The 20069-nt window shown below is 38.5% G+C and overlaps 3 protein-coding genes across 7 annotated transcripts in view; 1 reads left to right on the top strand and 2 right to left on the bottom strand.

Moving 5' to 3' along the window:
- The window catches only part of LOC126370054 (NADP-dependent malic enzyme-like), a 57247-nt gene extending 52341 nt beyond the window's left edge, over nucleotides 1-4906 (bottom strand). Inside the window, exon 1 of the mRNA XM_050014701.1 lies at nucleotides 4753-4906. Within this exon, the coding sequence (XP_049870658.1) occupies nucleotides 4753-4799 (47 nt within the window). The 5' untranslated portion in view covers nucleotides 4800-4906. The remainder of the gene's footprint in view (nucleotides 1-4752) is intronic.
- A 516-nt stretch (nucleotides 4907-5422) lies between these two features.
- On the top strand, nucleotides 5423-10180 carry LOC126370113 (translation initiation factor eIF-2B subunit alpha). Its single transcript, XM_050014850.1, has 7 exons — nucleotides 5423-5580; nucleotides 5678-5779; nucleotides 6061-6206; nucleotides 7141-7257; nucleotides 7789-7901; nucleotides 8706-8850; nucleotides 9858-10180. The coding sequence occupies exons 1-7, from the start codon at nucleotides 5568-5570 to the stop codon at nucleotides 10137-10139; spliced, it is 918 nt and encodes a 305-aa protein (XP_049870807.1). The 5' UTR covers nucleotides 5423-5567; the 3' UTR covers nucleotides 10140-10180.
- An 865-nt stretch (nucleotides 10181-11045) lies between these two features.
- LOC126370040 (tyrosine-protein kinase Fer) overlaps nucleotides 11046-20069 on the bottom strand; it is a 52946-nt gene continuing 43922 nt past the window's right edge. For 3 of the 5 annotated variants that reach the window (XM_050014674.1, XM_050014676.1, XM_050014678.1), the window contains 7 exons: nucleotides 19506-19688; nucleotides 18067-18267; nucleotides 16996-17172; nucleotides 16096-16309; nucleotides 13849-14124; nucleotides 12766-12888; nucleotides 11046-12406 (listed from right to left, as the gene is read on the bottom strand). In XM_050014674.1, the coding sequence (XP_049870631.1) occupies nucleotides 12270-12406; nucleotides 12766-12888; nucleotides 13849-14124; nucleotides 16096-16309; nucleotides 16996-17172; nucleotides 18067-18267; nucleotides 19506-19688 (1311 nt within the window). In that variant the 3' untranslated portion in view covers nucleotides 11046-12269. Of the gene's footprint in view, nucleotides 12407-12765; nucleotides 12889-13848; nucleotides 14125-16095; nucleotides 16310-16995; nucleotides 17173-18066; nucleotides 18268-18689; nucleotides 19454-19505; nucleotides 19689-20069 lie in introns of those variants that run through there. The other 2 variants (XM_050014679.1, XM_050014677.1) reach the window with 2 other exon arrangements.

The following is a 20069-nucleotide window of genomic DNA, read 5'->3' as shown; positions in this document are numbered from 1 at the left end:
AAGGAAAGAGGAAGGGGAAGACCAAGAAGAGCTTACGTGGAACAGATTAAAGAAAAGGTTAACGTCGTGTCTTATAGGGAAGTCAAGGAATTGGCATTTGATAGACTGGAATGGAAAATGCTGCACCGACAAGAGCGTGGCTCTTAAATTGATGATGATGTTTAGGTATACACAAAACACATTATTGTCTTCAAGTTTTCTTCTGACAACGTATTGCTGTCTACTCTGATAGATACTTTGTGCTATGCCGAGTCCGACTGTCTGTCTATGCAAATGTAATGAACTCAACAACAAGTAATAACTCACACTTCATTAATATTTAACCTCCCTTTATCAACCGGAGAGAATACCTAATCAAGCGAGGTAAGCCGCAGGGTAAAAAAGTTCAAATAAAATATAGCTAATCGGCTGATATATTTCTTTGGCCTGATTGTGCAGCGTCGTAACCCCGTCACTGTCACTGGGCCAATGTCATCTGCTCTGCTTGGTACAGTTTTTATGAGTAATTGTCTTTTCATTAGTCTGTCTAAGCTTCTGTCTGTTGTGATGAAACTGCCTTAACTTTTTATACGCATATTGCCAAGACATAAAAGTCATCTGATGATGACTCACAAGCCAATAGGTTTGACATCAACATCATAACATCGGGAGTCTCACATCCCTGGTTTAAACGCGGTAAGAACTCGTTATTATGTGTTTTATTTAACATAACATAAGCCGACGACTATATCGCATTTGGGGTAGTCAGAGATACATCCATCGCAAGATGAACTAAGTACCCTCACAAGATAAATATGACAGGTTTACTGACCTCTTTAAAAAATATTCTAAAAATATTTATCTTACGGGACATAATTATGTCCTCTGTAACGGCCTCTGTGGTCCAGTAGTTAAGCGCTGGGCTGACGATCCGGAGGCCCCGGGTTCGAATCTCGGTGGGGACATATCACAAAAATCACTTTGTGATCCCTAGTTTGGTTAGGACATTACAGACTGATCACCTGTCTGACAGAAAGATGATCCGTGCTTCGGCAGGCAGGTTAAGCTGTTGGTCCCGGTTACTACTTACTGATGGAAGTATGTAGTCGTTACATAAGCTATCTCAGGGGCCTTTGGCGGCTCAATAATAACCCTGACACCAGGGTGGGAGTTAGTAATCCACCCCATGACCCACACGATAAGAAGAAGATTATGTCCCAATAATGATAATATCGATTGCGAGTGTACCTGCTCCCGATGATGAGGATATGAGTACATTTTTTTTTGACGTGACTTATTGTAGATTTGCCACAGATGGCATAACTAAGTACTTGGCCGGACAAATGGGAATCGCTGAAGGCTCCCACCCGGTGATACGAGTACAGACGACGGTTTTATTCAATTCTATGCTTTGTTTTGTTTCCATAAAAATAAAAATCAATGTCTTCTTTATAGTGACTTGACAAGTACGTGTAATCGTGACCTTGTGTGCAATATTTCCTGCCATTACTTTCAGTTCTGCAATAAGCAACAGTTAAATAGACATCACACTAAAGACAAACAGTCGCACGACAATTTAATAGCTTAAACTTTTACTTTCTTCCTTTCATTAACAGTATGCCTCGTTTACAGTTACTCCACTTGCACTGTTTACTCAACAAGTAATCGTAATGTTAGGTAGGTACGTTTGCGTTTTCTAGAACTGCGCAACTGTGAATAATATTCTAAATGCAGTATGTAAGTATGTATACTTATAGGTAGATATATGTTAGTGGTTGTGAATATTAGGTAACATTTATTTATTTACAAAACGAGAATAATTAGATTATTTCCAACGGACAAGTTTAGGTAGGTGGTATTTATAACTTTGACAGCGCATATGTGTAAAACAAACATCTATGGCAAAAAATAGTATTATAAAATAGTATATACAGGGGAATGATTCAGACCATGATTTCAAATTCAAAATTAATCTCTTTTAATTATTTTTAATTATATACTGTTGCGCTGGAAAATTCCACTTGATATTAACTCAGAATAATAAGCTGAATCATCCCCCTCAGCATTTGTTACGATGTCACAACATACACCCTGTCCAATTACATACAAGTAGCCATACAAGTAGATAGAGTCACTAACATTCTGTATATTGTCGTCTAACATACCTGTCAATACAATATTAGTGTTTATGAACGAAATGATTATGTATGCTACATTAAAGAAGTAAATTATTTAAATAATACTCGATGACTCGATACGTACTACATTTTATGATAGGTATGAAATCAACAAAATCTCAGAACACTTGGTTGCTGCAAAACTTGACGCTTCAATGGACACTGCAATTTACGGACTATTGTAAGTGAGATATTGTTTGAAATTCGAACTACTGGACAATAAGCTGCATTACTATGAACTTGCTGCAGTGCTTCCTGCTAGCCAGCTGGCGAAGCTCGTCTGACGGCAAAACCGGGATATTCATACACGTTCTCTAACTCTAGCAAGCAATTCATATGGGGTCGAACAGTACCACTACAAGTCACAAAAGGCAAACTACAGCAATACTAGTTATTAAAGATAGATATCGTTTTTATTTCTTTTATTTTAATGAAAGTACCAATATACTTTATTGCACCAAAATAAAAAGAAATAATTACAAAGACTCTTAACTAGGTACATGGCAAATGGCGGCCTTATCGCTTAAAGCGACGTACCGTGCGAAGTACCTTGTAGTGGAGCAGTCTGGTGGAGTATGCTCCATACCCCCTCCGGTTGTTCGAAGGTAGGTGCCCAGCAGTGGCAGCTACATAAGTTGTTTATGTACTGAGTAACAGGAACATGCAGAATCAGTTGAACTTGTTCTATATACCTATATTACACCATAGAAGTAAAGATAACATTTGATTCGACACGGTTTTCATAAAAAAAAAATTTAATCTTGCGTATTTTATGACAATAACTATGATAACATAAATAGAATTGGGTAGTTTCCAAAGTCAAAGATAAATTATGAAATTCTGATTAAGTACTAAATAAAGACAGATCTAAAGATGACAAAAACGTTTTCTTTTTAACTTATATGAATTTTAATAAAGACAAATGTAATAATAAATGCGACATTTTGTCACGTTTTTAATAACGTCCCAGGTTCCTTTCCTATGCCAATTCCATAGTAATTTCGTATTTTGACGTTTGGTAAAAAGTAACCAATTTGACTAGTTGGAAACTACCCTACTGTAATAGTAGAAGAATCGTACGTAGTAATTTCTCTTCTCGTAGGTCCACGGTTCCATGATCACAAATTGGGTCTTAACATCCCCTAAGGGACAGGTTATACACATATATATATACAGTTACGTTTATCATACAGTAATCAAAACTATCTCCGCTTCTATGTTATTAACAAACTGAAACAATATCCTTATCTAAAACCGTGCAAGTAAATTAAATATGTACTCATACACGTAAACAGAACAGGACCCGTAGTAGCCCAATTGGTAGAACGCTTGCCTCTCACTTTGAGGTCGCTGGTTCGAATCCAGCACAGGCCTAAACCAATGATTGCCGAATTTGTTTACGAATTCATGTTTGGATCATAAATGATTACCACGTGCTCGCGGTGAAGGAAAACATCGTGAAGGGTTTCTTCACATTCCCGAGAAATGTATTTTCGGACGTATGTGTGCTAACCTGTATTGGGCTGGTTTTCCCTTCGCGGGTTTGAAGGTCAGATAGACAGTCGCTTCTGTAAGAAACCGGACCTGTCAAATCTTCGGGTTAGGTAAGCGGACCTTGTGGGAAACGGGATAATGCTAGAGAGATGATGACACAGTAAACAGAAGTCTTAAGGAGCATGTACGTTTTAGCTTCCACCCCACTCACGCCTTCCAAAAGACCAGGACTCCATAGGCCCGAGATATGGAAACGAAACACTTACAGGAAAAACTTATTCTAAGGTGAGCAACGGCGGCCTTATCGCTAAGAGCGATATCCTCCAGAAAACCTTCACCAGAGGATATAATATACTTGTACAACTGCACATAGGTTATATATAACATAAACATTTGCTGGAACATTCTTGTTTTTAAGCAGAATTTACACTAAGAATCTAATCGTGTGTTGAACTGACGACGAGTATGCTTCGTTTGTTTTACTTATAAATAGGTACTTATATAAGTAACTACAATATCTCGTACTAGATTAACTTACACACGTAATCCCTCTTGGGACCTCGACCGAACAACAGACATGTAATATGCAGCCATTACATTATAGCAATACGCGCCCGAAGACTGATATGATGAACTTTATACGAGAGCTCACACTGATATGATAACAGGGTAAGACATTAGAAACTTTTACAATATGCCCAGGATAAGATTTTTAAGGCATATTCTGGGTAAGCTCGCTCCACTGTCGACCCCTTTTTTACCTCGTGGAAGAATGGGGTCAAGAGCAAAACCATCTAAATTAAGAAAAAAATGGTCTTATTCCATCTAATCAGGATGGAAAGTTACGTTCTACGATTTCCTTCGTCTCAGACTTTATGGCAAATATAAAAATACGGACGAAGATAATACCTAATTTTTACGCTGTTACACGTACTACATAAATTGCGTGAAGAATAACTTAAAATTTTGAAACTTTAGCTACAGTTGGGACTTTTAAAACTATTGTGGAAACTTTATAAAAGTACGTATAAACAGCACGAGCATAAATAAGGTAGGTACACTAGTACCAAAGTGTAATAGATAATAATAATAACAAACTTACTGCCACTTTTTCTTGTCGTTCAACTTAACAGATGCAGAGTTTCCCATCGCGCCTGCGGGCCAGCTGTCGGTAGTTTAGCCGCTTCGATCGTACATAAACAACTACACACCGCACGTCCAAGTCAATCGACTCCTTGTAAGACTTTGAGACAGGTAACTCGACGTGGCCGTGACTTGCCCTCGCCCAGTCATTTCCTCCGGCTCCACTTATATTGCGAAAACTCTGTACAACCCAACGAAGTCAATTCAAAAATTGGCGGAAATGTACAAAGACTGCATAGTATATAGCTGATAGTAAAAGATAGCAGGGTCCTGCAGGGTCCATCGATTTCTGCACTTCAACAAATCTTTCTTGTAACGTAAATCAACTTTATTTATCAGCCTTTGTATGGAACTACCTACAAAATGGGACTAACAAAGTAAAATTGTAACTTCGATTAATGACCTTCATCATTATTGTGCAATAGTTGCACAACAATTTTTATGATTTTTTTAGAGAAGCGCTAAAAATTAATTGGTTAAAAAGTAATCAAGTTTAGTAATAAAGTTAAAAAATATATAAAAGTGAAACGCTGCTGAAAAATTATTATTTATACTTATTTATTATTACATAAACGTTCTACTTCAAAGGTTTCACAAATTATTATTATTGAACGGAACGTAACATTCAAACATTCAGTTGTCATTTTAGGCACGTCAAAATTAGGTTATTTTGTTTTAAGTAAATGAAAACGACGGTAAACCAAATCTAATAAATAGAAGCTAGAGTTTTATAAGCTTAATTTCGTTTCCCTTGAGTTTTTTTATCGTTTAGATATGAAATCTGAAGGTAGGTTGATTTTTTTCCTGTCTTTTAAGTGAAATTAACGGTCCGTCCTGTTTCACTAGCGTTAGTAATAATTTCATCACTATTATGAATATTGCAGAAGTTAAGGAGATCTTCCTGAAGATTCTCAAGGAGGAAGAAGATGTGTCTGCGGCGGTGGCAGCCATAAAAACTCTGTTAACTGTGATAGAAAATTACCAAGGTAAACTTTTTTTGCATATTGTCAACTTTTTAAAACATTTTAAGCTTGAAATTTTATTTTCCAAGATCCTTAAATCAATAAAAAGGATCCTTTATTGTCAAGATATTTTTATCAAACAGAAGGTAAGGTGTGGGCACTTACTTTATCTTGCTATAAATGTACCTCTGACTACCCCAATGCGGATATAGTCGTGAGCTTATATTTATTTTTATATTCAGTCTTGCATTTTATTGTATTGATCACTTTTATATATTCTCTACAACTAGCGTTTTAATTTCCAGTTACCACTATAGGAGAACTGCATAACAACCTGCGCATAGCAGTGGGTGCCATGAAGGACTGTGACCAACCCGTGACGGGCATATCATCCGGCTGCGAGTTGTTCATGCGGTTCATCTCCTTCACCAGGCTAGATGAGAAGGATAAGGTATTATAAACAGCTTGCTTAAATATAATGTTATAGTAATGAGGTAAGCAGTTGACAAAGGTGTAGTTTTGCTTATTAACATGTGTTTTTTAATAGTTACAAAAAGTAACAGTTGAAGCATTTTTCTTAGTAAACATGAATCTCACAGACAAAAACACTGCTTCCATTTTATTCATACAATCTGCAATAGAACAACAGACTTGGTCGATTGAGAATAGGCCTGTTACATAAAGGCTGTTCACAACAGAATGTGGTTTTTCACAAAGGTGCTTGCTAATATGGTTTCCAGTATAAAGGGACAATTATGAAGAACCACATTTTACTATGAAGGACAAAAAGAAGGTGTTAAACACTTGTGTACTGCCAAGCATGATTTATGGTTGCCAAACATGGGCCCTAACAGAAAAACAGAGTAAAGCTCTAAAAGTGTGCCAACATAGGATGGAGAGAAGTTAAATATCAAATTAAAGCATAAAATCAAACTAATAAATATTGGGGAAAAGCCCGAAGTAGAAGACATAATACGGCAAAGAAGCTAAAAAACAATGGTACACTCTATTTAAGGAAACTATATATATGTAAAAATGACAGAAATAAAGGCTTATTATTATGATCACTACAAAGTATAGAACCAAGTCGCTTTTTCTGTCCCTATATCCTTATGTACACTTAAATCTTTAAAACTATGCAATGGATTTTGATGCAGTTTTTTTAATAGATAGAGTGATTCAAGTAGAAGGTTTATATGTATAATAACATGCATTAAATAGTGGAGAAATATGGGTCTTTTTGAGGTTTTTAATGTGATGTCGTAAATAATGTCATTTTTTCCTCAGCATTGCAACTGAGCGAAGCCAGAGTCTCTAGTAAGGGAATAATTATACTATTCTGTGGGCTATTCGTTAATTGTACATGGTATTTTTTGTTATTTCAGACATACAAAGAGTGTGAGCAAGTGATGCTGCAGAGAGGGCGTATCTTTCTGGACACCCTGTTGGAAGCACGAGGGAAGGTTGCCAAGCAAGCGCTGTCTTTCATTAGTGATGGATGTGTGAGTAATATTAATAAACATGACTAACATAAAAATAGTACTAGCCACCAGAGCTTGTGTCTCTTATGGAAGATTACAAACATCACGCCTGTATCCCTGAAGGAGTAGGCAGCAGTGCACCATCTCCTCAGAGGTGTAGAGGTCCATTACTCCAGCTATGTTTAAGTTCTATAGCGTCGTGGCTCGCGCCGCGGCTTATGCTGAGTGAGGCCCTTTTATAAAGGACACCACCACCATCGTTGACCAGTCCATACACTCGATTGTTTGTGTTTCTTGTGTATGTTGTTGTTTTTTATTTTTTATTATGTGTTTGATTGTAAGTTATGTGTTACTCCGTGTTTTTATTGTATATTTTTTGTTTGTTTTATATTTGTTGCTGTGGTGTCCCTTTATAATAAACGTTTCTTTCTTTCTTTCTATATAAGAGTGGGCAAACCCATTGCCATTAACAGGGCATAAATCCTGGAAACCATGTGATGTCAATTATCTATCATCCAAACAAGTTAATAATACTTATAATATTTGTTACAGAGAATCCTGACACACTCTAGATCAAGAGTAGTTCTCCAAGCTATGCTAGAGGCAGCCAATGCTAACACAAGATTTGAAGTTTATGTCACGATGTCCTGCCCAGACAACAGTGGGTAAGTAATAAACCTGCATAATTACAATGTGTATAAGGGATCAATACAGACAACTACTTCTTCTTCTATATATAGTGCTATAGCTCTATAGTGCGGGTTGTGAAGTGGAATACCAACCTCATCCTGGTGTCAGGGTTATTACTGAGCCACCAAAGGCCCCTGACATGACTCATGTAACAACTACATACTTACATCATAAACAGCGTATATATGTCCCACTGCTGGGCACAGGCCTCCCCTCAATCAACCGGAGGGGATATGGAGCATACTCCACCTCGCTGCTCCAGTGCGGGTTGGTGAAGGTGTTTTTACGGCTAATAGCCGGGATCAAGAGCTTAACGTGCCCTCCGAAGCACAGAATCATCTTACTTCAAGCCTGAAAAGTCCTTACCAAACAAAGGAGTCTCACAAAGTGATTTCGACCTTGTCCTCATCGGGAATCGAACCCGGACCTCCAGATCGTGAGCCTGACGCTCAAACCACTAGACCACGGAGGCTGCATACTTTTTTTTTTTTGACGTTGGGAAATGCGTTACGCATACCACGCCGCCCGGGGGGACGACGTGCTTATGTGGGACTCCCCGGGTGTCACCACCCGGTATACCCACTAAAACCCAACGGTGTTCCTCTTTGCCGCCGTGTGACGGGGATACGGGAACGCAATTGCACACAAAGGCTGCATACTTACATCAGTAAGCTGTAACCAAGACGAACGGCTTAACATGTGTATCTAAACTTTTAAACTTAACTTTTAAACTTAACTTTTTTACTAATTTTTTATTATTATTTATCTCACATTTGTAGTGTACAGATGCACAAGGAGCTGTTGGAGGCGGGGGTGGACGCGACGCTGATCCTGGACTCTGCGGTGGGGTACATGATGGAGCAGGTGGACATAGTCATGGTCGGCGCCGAGGGAGTCGTCGAGAGCGGCGGCATTATCAACAAGGTATATTATACCAACCCACAGTAGATCGTCACCAATAATATACATAAGGGCGATTATATTAACACCTTCAAGGACAGAACGTCTAATGACGTTCCGATTCCAAGTTGTCATACTCTCATACTACCTATTATAAACCATCAATGACCCATGGTCTCTGTCCGTGAAAGGGTTAAATTAATAAAAAAAAATCCTATTTGGGCTAGTCAGAGGTACATCAGTGAGCTCTGAAGAGCAAACTGACAAGACACTATCTCCATTAAAAATTAGTTAAATTAGTATAGTTTATTTGTTTTTTGTACCAACTAGTGCAATAATATGATATATGTGTATTTGTATCAGCCGTTCGAATTTTCAATCACTTACCCACCGAAATAAAATTGTTAGAGGGTAAGACATTTAAAAAACGTCTAAAAAATTGGCTAGTTGATATGGAATTTTATGACTTGAATGAATATTTTCAACAACAATGATATTTAAAACTGACAAATGTTTGGTGTCAATATTATTGAGCCGCCTAAAGCCCCTGACACGACCCATGTAACGACTATGTTCTTACATCAGTAGTAACCGGGACCAATGCCTTAACATGCCACGGATCATCTTACTTTCAGTCAATTGCGTGATAAGCCTGCAATATTTACATGGAGGAGAGATTGTGTGCCTCTTGGCAGATCCAGTGTCCGTAGCGTCAAGGCTTGTATATAAATACTGTACTGTGTCTCTTAGGAATATCAAACCCCTGAACAGCATGGTGTAGTGCTGTAATGGTATTCTTTTGTAAATTGATGATTTGATCATCATTAAACGCTCTAAACTATGAGGCTGGCATAACCACCAAGAGTGGCTCAAGCCTCAAAAAAAATTAGATTAAAAAAAAAAGCCTGCAATATTCAAACCAGGGCTCACAAAGTGATTTTTGTGATATGCCTCTACCGGGATTCGAACCCGAACCTAACTATTGGATCACGGAGGCGGTCGCCATATTACAACTTCTTTTTACTTTTCAGATTGGCACATACGGCCTGGCAATAGCAGCCCTAGAGCTAAAAAAACCGGTGTACGTACTAACAGAGAGCTTCAAATTCTCCCGGACATACCCGCTGAACCAGAAGGATGTGCCCAAAGAGTTCAAATATCTCTCCAGTCACATCAAGTCCGACAAGGACCTCAAGAAAGTGCACCCTTTAGTGGATTACACGCCCCCGAAATACTTAACGTTGCTGTTTACTGATCTCGGAATACTAACGCCTTCTGCGGTTAGTGACGAACTGATCAATCTGTATTTATAATAATAATAAGCCTTTTTATAGGATTAAATGTCATTTACGTATTTTGGTCTGTTTAAGTGAATTGCCAGAAGATCGGCTTCGCTAAATAACTTCCAAGGAGGTTAAAAAGGCCACATCAAAGTAATTCATCTAATAAAGCAATATTGCTATTTGACATTTGTTTCATTGCGCATATATTTGCAATATTACTTTGTTAAAATGAATTGCTTGGAAGTGGGCTATTAAACCCCCAGTTTTCGTCTCTAATTGATTCGACTTCATTTTATGAAACGAATTCAATTGGGTCGTTCTTCTTTTTTATCGACAATAAAAAGACATTTTCCCAATTAATCGGACTTAACATCTTTAAAATTATAACGGCAATAAATATTTTAAAACATCATATAAAGATCTGTCCGTAAAGGACTATTTAGTGGTTCTCTTTATCTTGGTAACATACTTTTCTTTGCAGGCGCATTCCAAAAAATATTGTGACAGAATGGCCCTTTTCATCGGAGACAACATTTCAATATACCACTCTGTCACAAAATTTTGTGAAAAACAATGAAGCTACGTTAATAACTAATTGAGGAACCGATTAGTATTTTGCTTGTATTTTGAGTATAATAAGATAACTATATTTTTGGACAATGGAAACATGAAATAAAATTGTAAAACATAACTTATTAAAAGCAGTACGGAAGACAGATCATTGTCGATAAAAAAGAAGAACGACCCAATTATGTTTTTTTTTTAAATCAGCACACTTTTACACACTAATACCCACTTAAAATGAAATAAAGTGCGTAAATATCCAAGGCAATCCATCCACCACGAATTCTCGTCAAAAAATCTTCTGATGTAGAGAAAGAAAAAACAGGACTAAACAATTGATTCAGAAAGAAAGGGAAATAAAATGCAGAAGAATTAAATCCAAAATTGTCTGGCACTTTAATTAATATGTAAGAAAAAATTATATTTACAGTCAATTCGTTACACCTACCATTAATTAGAATACTAAACACTCAACAACTAATAATATCTCACTTTGTGTTACATTTCCATAACATACTAATACATAATTTCATGCTCATACTCTAGGCAAGAAAATATTGATAAAGGCACTTTATTTAGGTAATACGCATTGGAAGCACAGGGGATGTTTGTTTTAAATCACAAATTATTATTATTGCCACAAAGTATGTTTGAAAGTTTGCCCACACCATATCGCATATAAAATATACTAAATCTCAAAGTTCCGATCCTTCCAAACAGTTAATTTATTTTTAAAATAAGCCTTTTCTATAAATAAAATGTTTAACATCTCATTTTTCTTCACATAGGATATAAATGTCACAAACTTTTAAAATAGAATATTTGGAACACACGTGAAAGCTCAAAGTAAGGTATTAACGATTAAAAAAGAAATGTCATTTTCACATAAAATAGCCTACAATACCACATAACACAGTTATCATTTTAATAACATAAATCCTTACGTTTATAGTCTTAATACATTTACAAGATTAATACTTATGGATAATTACAATACGTAAACTGTGGACTATAGTGTAAAAATTGTACTCTTATAGAAATACAAACCTCAGTCAAAATAATAACATTGATTATAATAATGTATCAAAAACTTATCAACTATGATTTTACGGAATACTTGCTAAAAAGTACCATTCGAAAGAGATCAACGCTGCAAACGTGAGGCAATCCAACAATACTAAGAAACAAGTTATACACGCCTACGTATAGCACTTACTATCTCTATATTAATTGATAACTTCATGCATGTATCTTATAAACTTACCATTTTAATTACCACAGATATAAAGATTTCAAAAGCCATGATTTGCTTGTTAACTACAATGTTGATGCGGTTATAACAATAAGTTGCCCTATACCTTCCAAACTCGTACAGTAACACCCTAAAAACGTAATATTTTGTCAGTTTCTGAGGTACTCTTAATGTTGCTATGAAGTATTTTTTTTCTGCTTGTTATCTAGTTTAACACCAGTTAATTTCAGTTACATTATTTCAAACTTCTCTTTTCAATAGAATAAAAACTCCATTGTATTTTCCATAAGACCTCACATCACAGTAGCGCCATCTCCCGGCGTAGCTGCGGACTAGCTCGTCGACTACCGGTTGTAGATGTTATCTATGATAGTGTATATCTGGTGGAAGTGAGGCCGCTTTTCCGGCTCGTACTCCCAGCATCGCAGCATCAGGGCGTACACCTCCTCTGAACAGCCCTCCGGCGCAGGCATTCTGTAACCTGATGGGAAAAAAACAAGTTTTACAATAGCGCAAACAACAAAACACCCTTTCTTAGTAATTGGACATTATAGCGCTTTATAAAAACCTAATAAAAAAGGGATTGTAAACGGGTTTCGTTGGAAACCAATATCAATCATGGGCAACCTTTTTCTTGGCATTGTCTTACCACATTTGGCCTATACAAATGCTAGATTCGCTCAAAATGGAAGGTTAAACCCCTAGGTAATTTAAGCAAGTTGATTATGAAGGAATTCGTTAGGAGCATGCTGTGAAAACTATGAAGACACGAAGTATATTGTAGTTAGGTTAAGTACCTACTTATTTACTGAGTAAGTTCCAAATTCAAATTCTACCTACCTGTGTCAATTTTCTCCCTCGCTCGTGAGTTGCTCATCCCCGCGTATGGAGTATCCCCTTTAGAGAATATCTCCCACATGAGCACCCCATAGCTCCACACGTCGCAGAGAGATGTGTATTTACCTGAATAAAATACAAAAAAAAATAATGAAAATCGGTTCATAAACGACGAAGTTATACGCGAATAAACAAAATATACCTATACGGTCGAATCGAGAACCTCCCCCTTTTTTGAAGTCGGTAAAAAACATTTGTTACGTTTGCGATTTTTTTTACATACATACATACATAAACTCACGCCCGTAATCCCAAATGGGGTGGGCAGAGCCACAAGTAATCAAAGACAACTTGCAGCCACTGTTGATACGAAGTCCTAAGATGCGATTTTTTTTAATATTAAAATTTTCTCTATAATTACATTCCAAATTTGCTCCAAAATGAAAATAAATAAGCAATTAAAACACATAATAACGGGTTCTTACCGCGTTTAAAGTAGGGATATGAGACTCCCGATATACGGATGACCAGTCATCCTGTGATCATGGCACTTGCAACAGTGTCGAAATATCGGGAATCTTATATCCCTACTTTAAACGCGGTAAGAACCCGTTATTACGTGTCTTAATTATGATAATAACCGCGTAAACTTAAAACGATGTATAAATAAGCAATTGTTTGTCTTGTCGATGTAACGTTCCGTGTTACTTTTGAGGAAAAATAGGGTAGTAGTACTGTCATCAGACCAGCTAGTAAGTTGGTACCCAGTTTACTCAACTTCATAAGTAACCGTACCAGGACTCCTGCCTTGGCTTCTGTGTACTTCAGACAGTTACTGTGATCTGTCAGTTTATGAGTTTTATTATACTTTGAAACGCGACAACGCTCAAGCCTGGACACACGCATTTACTCAGTTCGGGCTATTGTCTCGTCTTTGGAAGTCCGTCAGATTACCTTTTTCTCCTCACTAAAAAGTGAATATAATGTGAATTGTACCTGTGTTTCAGTCCTCTGAAACCCAACTCCCATTAAATTCTTCCACGCATCACAAACGTAACAATATCTATGAATTGAAACAGCACTTACCGAAATTAAGTGCTTCAGGCGCAGTCCACTTGATCGGGATCTGCTTCATTCCCCCTGAGACTATATACTCCTCCTCTTCCCTGGACATGCCGAAGTCAGATATCTTGACGATGTTGTCATCACCGATGAGGCAGTTCCGCGCCGCCAGGTCCCGGTGGATGCAGTTCTTGGACTCGAGGTACCTCATGCCGCCGGCAGCGTCGCGACACATAGCCAGCAGTGAGCGGGAGTTGAGGGTTGAGGAGCGCGTGCGGAGGAAAGTTAGGAGGGAACCACCTGTAGACAATTTTACAAAGCAATAGTAACTTGGGACAGAAATCATAACTAACAAAGAAGTGCTAGAAAGATAAGGGAAAAGGACAATGAACAAATTATTGAAGTTAGAAGAAGCAAGCGAATTTGTTAAAAACATCAAAGTTTCCATGGCAACTCCCGATGTCCGGCCCGCAACCTTCGCAGTAATACCCCATTGGTCATAAGGACAATACCTTCACGATACCAAAAACTTACTAGACCATACAAAGTGAAACATTTTATTCGGATATTGTCTCTTCCAAAATGTCGATTACCGAACAATAAAATTCTAAATTTTTGGTATTTGAGTAATAACAATATAATTTTGTTTAACAGCCTCCGTGGTCTAGTGGTTAGAGCGTTAGGCTCACGATCTGGAGGTCCGGGTTCGATTCCCGATGTTTGGTAAGGACTTTTCAGGCTTGAATCACCTGATTGATCATTCCGTGCGTCGGAGGGCCCATTAAGCTGTTGGTCCCGGCTATTAGCCGTAAAAACACCTCCACCAACCCGCATTGGAGCAGCGTTGTGGAGTATGCTCCATACCCCCGGTTCCAATCCGGTTGATTGAGGGGAGGCCTGTGCCCAGCAGTGGGACGTTATGTAATTTTGTTTAACGTACCAAGTGTGCTTCATTTGATATCAAGTTACTCCAAACATCGTGTTGTGATTCATAATAGAATCACGAATATACATAGACTGAAATAACGTCAGTACGAATAACCCAACATTATACCCTCCTACGCATTGTTTCCTAGACACATAAACAAAACTAACGTGTATACCTACATGTTACAATAAGGGACTATCCAGGCTACGTTCACCAAAAACAATATAGATGGCGTTGTTTAAACGTGATAATTACCTATTTTCTCATTACTTTGGTACATAATTAAATTATTCCAAAATACAATACAAATGATATTCGGGTCTTATGTAAGTATAGAATTATGTTGCTACCTATATCGCTTCTCTTTATTTTGATCAGATTAATAATGAGTGGCAGACGTAATTGTGCCTGGGTAATAAAAAGGCTCATCATTTATGCCCAAAAACAAAGATCAAAGATGCATTATATCTGTTATCTATGAAATTAGAAGATTAAAAAAATTGTACAGCGCCATCTATATTGATTTTGAGGAACGTACTAGAAAGTCCCTAGGTGAGAGTGTCCTAGGTCAAGGTAAATTATGAAATTCTGATTACTAAATATAGACTGATCTAAAGGTGACAAAAAAGTTCTCTTTTTTTTTCAAAGGTTTTTTTTCGTACTTATTTATGTAATTATGGAATTTTAATTAATCAAAATAATAAGTGCGATATTTTGTCACATTTTTGGATGACGTCACAGGTTGCTTTTTTATACAAATTCCATAGTAATTTTGTGTTTTGACGTTCAGTAAAAAGTAACTGATTTGACTAGATGGAAACTAGGTACCCTATTAATAAGGTATGGTTCATCTTACATATTTTCACCCTGCAGTCTTTTATCCGAAAACTAACAAAAACAGTAAGAAGGGTCAAGCATAAGAACATACATAAGCTTATGTATGGGATAGTCGGAGGTACATCCATCGTAAGATGAACTAACCCACACCCCGCCGATGACCAAAGCAAAAAAATAATCAGGTCTGGTTTAAAATCGGACACAGACACAGTAGTAAGTAATTATTTATTAGTAAGTACCTAACAATATAACTTGGCCATATAATTTATGATTAGACCAATCGGATTAAGAATGTCAATTTGCTCAGGTTATGGGTAAAAATAATAACGTCCCAAATTTATAATGGTAGAAATAGAAAAAAATGAACACTTTTTTAAGAATTTCGACTTTTGAGTTAAGCTTTTTAATTGTAATTTTTCGGCCAACAAAACGTATTCCCATTTACGGTCCCTCTTGTGTTACGAGAATAAGATGCCGATAGCGATAAATAAAAAGTAAATAGTAACCTGACACCAGCTCCATAACGATCATAATCGGTTGTTTCTGCACGGCTATCCCGATCAGCCGCACGATGTTTGGATGCTGGTACTGTTTGAGTATGCGTCCCTCCTGGAGGAAGGTTCTCTTCTGTTCCTCTGGGAGGGCCACCCGGCATGTCTTCACCGCTACCTCTTGTCCTGTCGTCTTCAGACGTGCTTTGTATACGTCCCCGAAGTTACCCTAAAGAGAAAAAAAACAGTTGTACATATTTAACGGTCCGTTCATATCCTAAAATAATGACATTTGAGGCACATTTTTTTACGAGTAGATACCACGGGTTATTTTTACCTTTACACTTCAAGGAGAAATAAGTACTCCTGTGCTCGATCGATTCAGAGCAAAAACAACATACAACCAAGTTGACAAGTTCTCTTGCAAGTACCAACCTAAAAGGAATTCTGAACACGTTTACCGCTCACATTCTCCCTTATACCTTAACTGCTTCAGATAGTAGATCGAATAAGATGACTTTTAGAAGGTGACCACAGAACTCAAAGACTACTGCCTATTCTATGAAATAGTACACGAAATGCGTCAATACTTTCGTGTGCGACAGCTATCATAATAACATGTTTATCAACCGTATGTTCAACAGAATAGCGCAGGCTTGTAATGAGGCGAGTCCACGAGTTCAAGACAACAGCGCACAGCAGACCTCGACGCTAAACCTCGAGTTGAATACCCGTCCCCCTGCCGCTATTTATTATAATTACCAAAACGGTGTGCTCACGTGCCCTCCCTGTGCGCGGGAGTTCACTGTAAAGACAGGCTACATAAGCCATCTTCGGGCGCATCAGCGTCGTGCCGACTAGGAGTCGAAGTGGTCGCCATGGCCGAAATCGGTCGGAGATCATCATAACCCTTACCCGCCCAATCTTGTCGAGCAGCTGCACGTCGTCGTTGTTGAGCTCCCAGGTCTCCCGCGGCACGGCGCGGCGCAGCAGCGCGCCCGACCGCGCCGTCACCGGCACCCCGCTGGTGCGCTGCCACGCGATCAGCTCCGCCACTGAGGGGAACGCCGCGCCCTCGAAGCGGTAGTGGCCCTGGAATCGTTAAGTTAGCTGTTATAAAGCAAATGAATCCATACATTACAGTACAAATGCTTTTGAGGATTTTGTAATCCTGGAGTCGGGAGTCTCGCGTCTTTTGTTTTCGAGGTTTTTTTATTTATTCACCACCATTGGTCTATGTATTTAGATGATGATCGGAATTATTTATTTAGGTATTTCTAAAAAGGACACACAAAAAATCCATACAGCACCTACCTACTACAACTAACTATGTATAACAAGAAATTTCTTTCACTTGACTTCTATCATTTCTTTTTTCTACTACGACTCTCTTTCAGGCATTATAGTATTTTGTACTTGTATTTTGTATCTTCTAATATCTAAGATGCGTCAAAAATCATGAACTATTCACTGTTTATTCTTTTACAACAAACGAAACAAATAAATAGTAGATCGTAAATTAAAAGTCGGCCACATTTTTTACAGGATTTCAACAAACTTGTCATTATAATTAGGCCAAGGGAAATTCTCCAGGTCGGCATTTCATCAAGTTTACGACATACAACTATTTTCATCGCCGCCCTTTCTATTTAATTTATATAAACGCGCGTTTTCTCTAGATTTAGGTTTTGAACACAGTGTAACAAATATTCCGAATTCGATTAATTCGTTTGACGCCTAATAAAGTTGAAATTACTATGGCCAACGTCAAGACTACTAGTCGGCCGTGCCAAATGGAATTAGATTGCACGTGGTTAGCGGTTCAACCCGGAAAAGAAAGCATCGATTAAAAACATTGGGGACGAGGCCATATGGCAAAAAAGCGACTACCAGAGGAACAGAGTAGGCACCTGCGAAAATGTACACAAAAAAATTCCTTTGTCCAAATGCAAGGATCTAATAAAGTAATTGAAACGATTGACTCACCTCTGGTGTAGTTTGTACAATGAAATGTTTGTGCTGTCCCCAGCATACTGAGAGCACCAGTTGTCTCGCGTGGTTCCTCGTTGTCTCCCGCACCAAGTAGTCGCCGTCAGCTCTCAACAGCCTGACAACTTCTTCTCTAGGCAACACTCCGTGGAACCACTCCTGTTCGACCAGTGATCGCTCTGTCTCACTCACGCTTACCTGGAATACACCAAACAAAAAAGATCTCAGCGTGTCACCGGTGGAAATAAACGTGAAGTGCCTGCGTGGGTGCATCTTTATAAATCTTCAGTAGGTACGTAAGTGCATAAGTGCACAAATGTTAATTTTCACTTTTCACACAGTCGCACAAACTGACAACACCAATAAAAAAAACAGCGTTTATTATATTAGATAGCGATCACACGAAAAGATAATTAAATAAATCTATATTCAATGAACACATCAAAATTCCATGCACACACGTCATAGCATAAGATTAATTATTTTTTAACGACTACGAATACACGAGTGGAAGAAGGGAAGAGAGGCCTTTGCCCTGCAGTGGGACATTGAGGGCTATTAATAATAATAAATAATAATAATAATAACGAATACACGCGTTTGCATGTTTTATGACATACGTCGTCCAGCTCGAGTTCCTTCTGCAGCTCCAACTGCAGCTGTTTGAGGCGCTTCTTGCGGCGCGGCACCACCACCGGCGGCGGCAGCTCCGAGCGCGTTATGTACATCGAAAACGGATCCATTGTATACCCCACACCTCACTACTCCCGGCAAATTATCGATAACATTTTCATCGGCGCACTTGCGAAGGAAACTTGAGAAAAAACAGGATGAACCTGACGCAAGCGCGACCGACGCGTGCGCTGCCACGTAAACAGCTAAACATTTCTGGAACGTCGCAAGCGGCTTCACCTTGATTTTGAAACTGAGTTTTAAAGAGAGCCCGTGCTATTTTAATTTTATTTGAAAACGTATTTCGGACTGAAGTTCGTGCGGAGTGCCAAATTTAGCACCACATCGTTATAGGTTACGCTGAATCCGGAGCGTGTAACCACATTAACTGCGAACTGGTCGCTACAGTGTCACATAAAGTCATTACGTGGTTTGTCGCTTTAGATTGTAGCTATTTCCATTATTTTCTTATTGGCTGCTACACCGATCTCTACTGTAGGTACTGTAAGTAATTGCAACTGTTCCCGCTCCGTCGTAGACGCGTGTCAGGAAGAAGTGACGTGATATGTGCCACGCGGTGACTGTAAAGCATCATGCACCATGCCATGCGCTTAGGCACTCACCACACTGTTAGAATCGACAACACTACTTCGCTTTCTGAACACGTTGTTTCTAACACGACAATGCACATAGACATCCACATGTTTTCTCAAGCGGCGTTTGACTCTGATCCGTGTTTTGCGGAGAGTCGATATGACTTTTACCGAGTCGGCAGGGCCTTCGCTACTGCTGCGATAGGTCTTTGGAGGTAGGGCGGGGCTTGAAGGCACTGACTTGCGTCGGAAAGGCCGCGTGAACAGACGGAAGAACGGCTTCGGAGGTATGATCGAGTGGAGGTGCAACCGCAACACGTCCACTGATGCTTTCGAACTCATCGACGTGCGGTCCTGATGATTGAATGTTTATTGTAACTTGTAACCTATTTTTGTGTCCATAACTTAACATCACGCCTGTGTCTAGTATAGGTATATATACTCACTCCTCGCCAGCATACTGTATTCATCTCTATAAGTATTTGCCTAAACTACTTACTTATTCTGTTTTACCAATATCAGTAATAAACACAGCAATTTGACTACACAGAATCCTTCTGTTACCAAAATCGTCACTCTAGTTTTATTACATTCTGGCAAAGAATACTAAAAGACCGTTTATCGTTAGGAACAAAGTTTTTTTGAGCCATACCCCAAATTCGCTAACTCCAAAAGGCAAACAAAGATCATTGTCATTTTTTCTCTGTTCTGTGAGCAAACTTAATCCTCGTGTAC

Source organism: Pectinophora gossypiella, chromosome 10 (assembly GCF_024362695.1).
Source record: "Pectinophora gossypiella chromosome 10, ilPecGoss1.1, whole genome shotgun sequence".
In the NCBI taxonomy this organism is placed as follows: Eukaryota; Metazoa; Arthropoda; class Insecta; order Lepidoptera; family Gelechiidae; genus Pectinophora; species Pectinophora gossypiella.
The sequence above is the reverse complement of the archived record's forward strand: the minus strand, read 5'-3'. Positions and strand labels throughout refer to the sequence as shown.

What these genes read in the sequence shown, in the direction of transcription:
- LOC126370113 (XM_050014850.1), top strand. An exon ending in TGTGATAGAAAATTACCAAG is followed by an intron (nt 5,780 to 6,060) that starts GTAAACTTTTTT and finishes TTTAATTTCCAG; the next exon opens with TTACCACTATAGGAGAACTG. An exon ending in GGCTAGATGAGAAGGATAAG is followed by an intron (nt 6,207 to 7,140) that starts GTATTATAAACA and finishes TTGTTATTTCAG; the next exon opens with ACATACAAAGAGTGTGAGCA.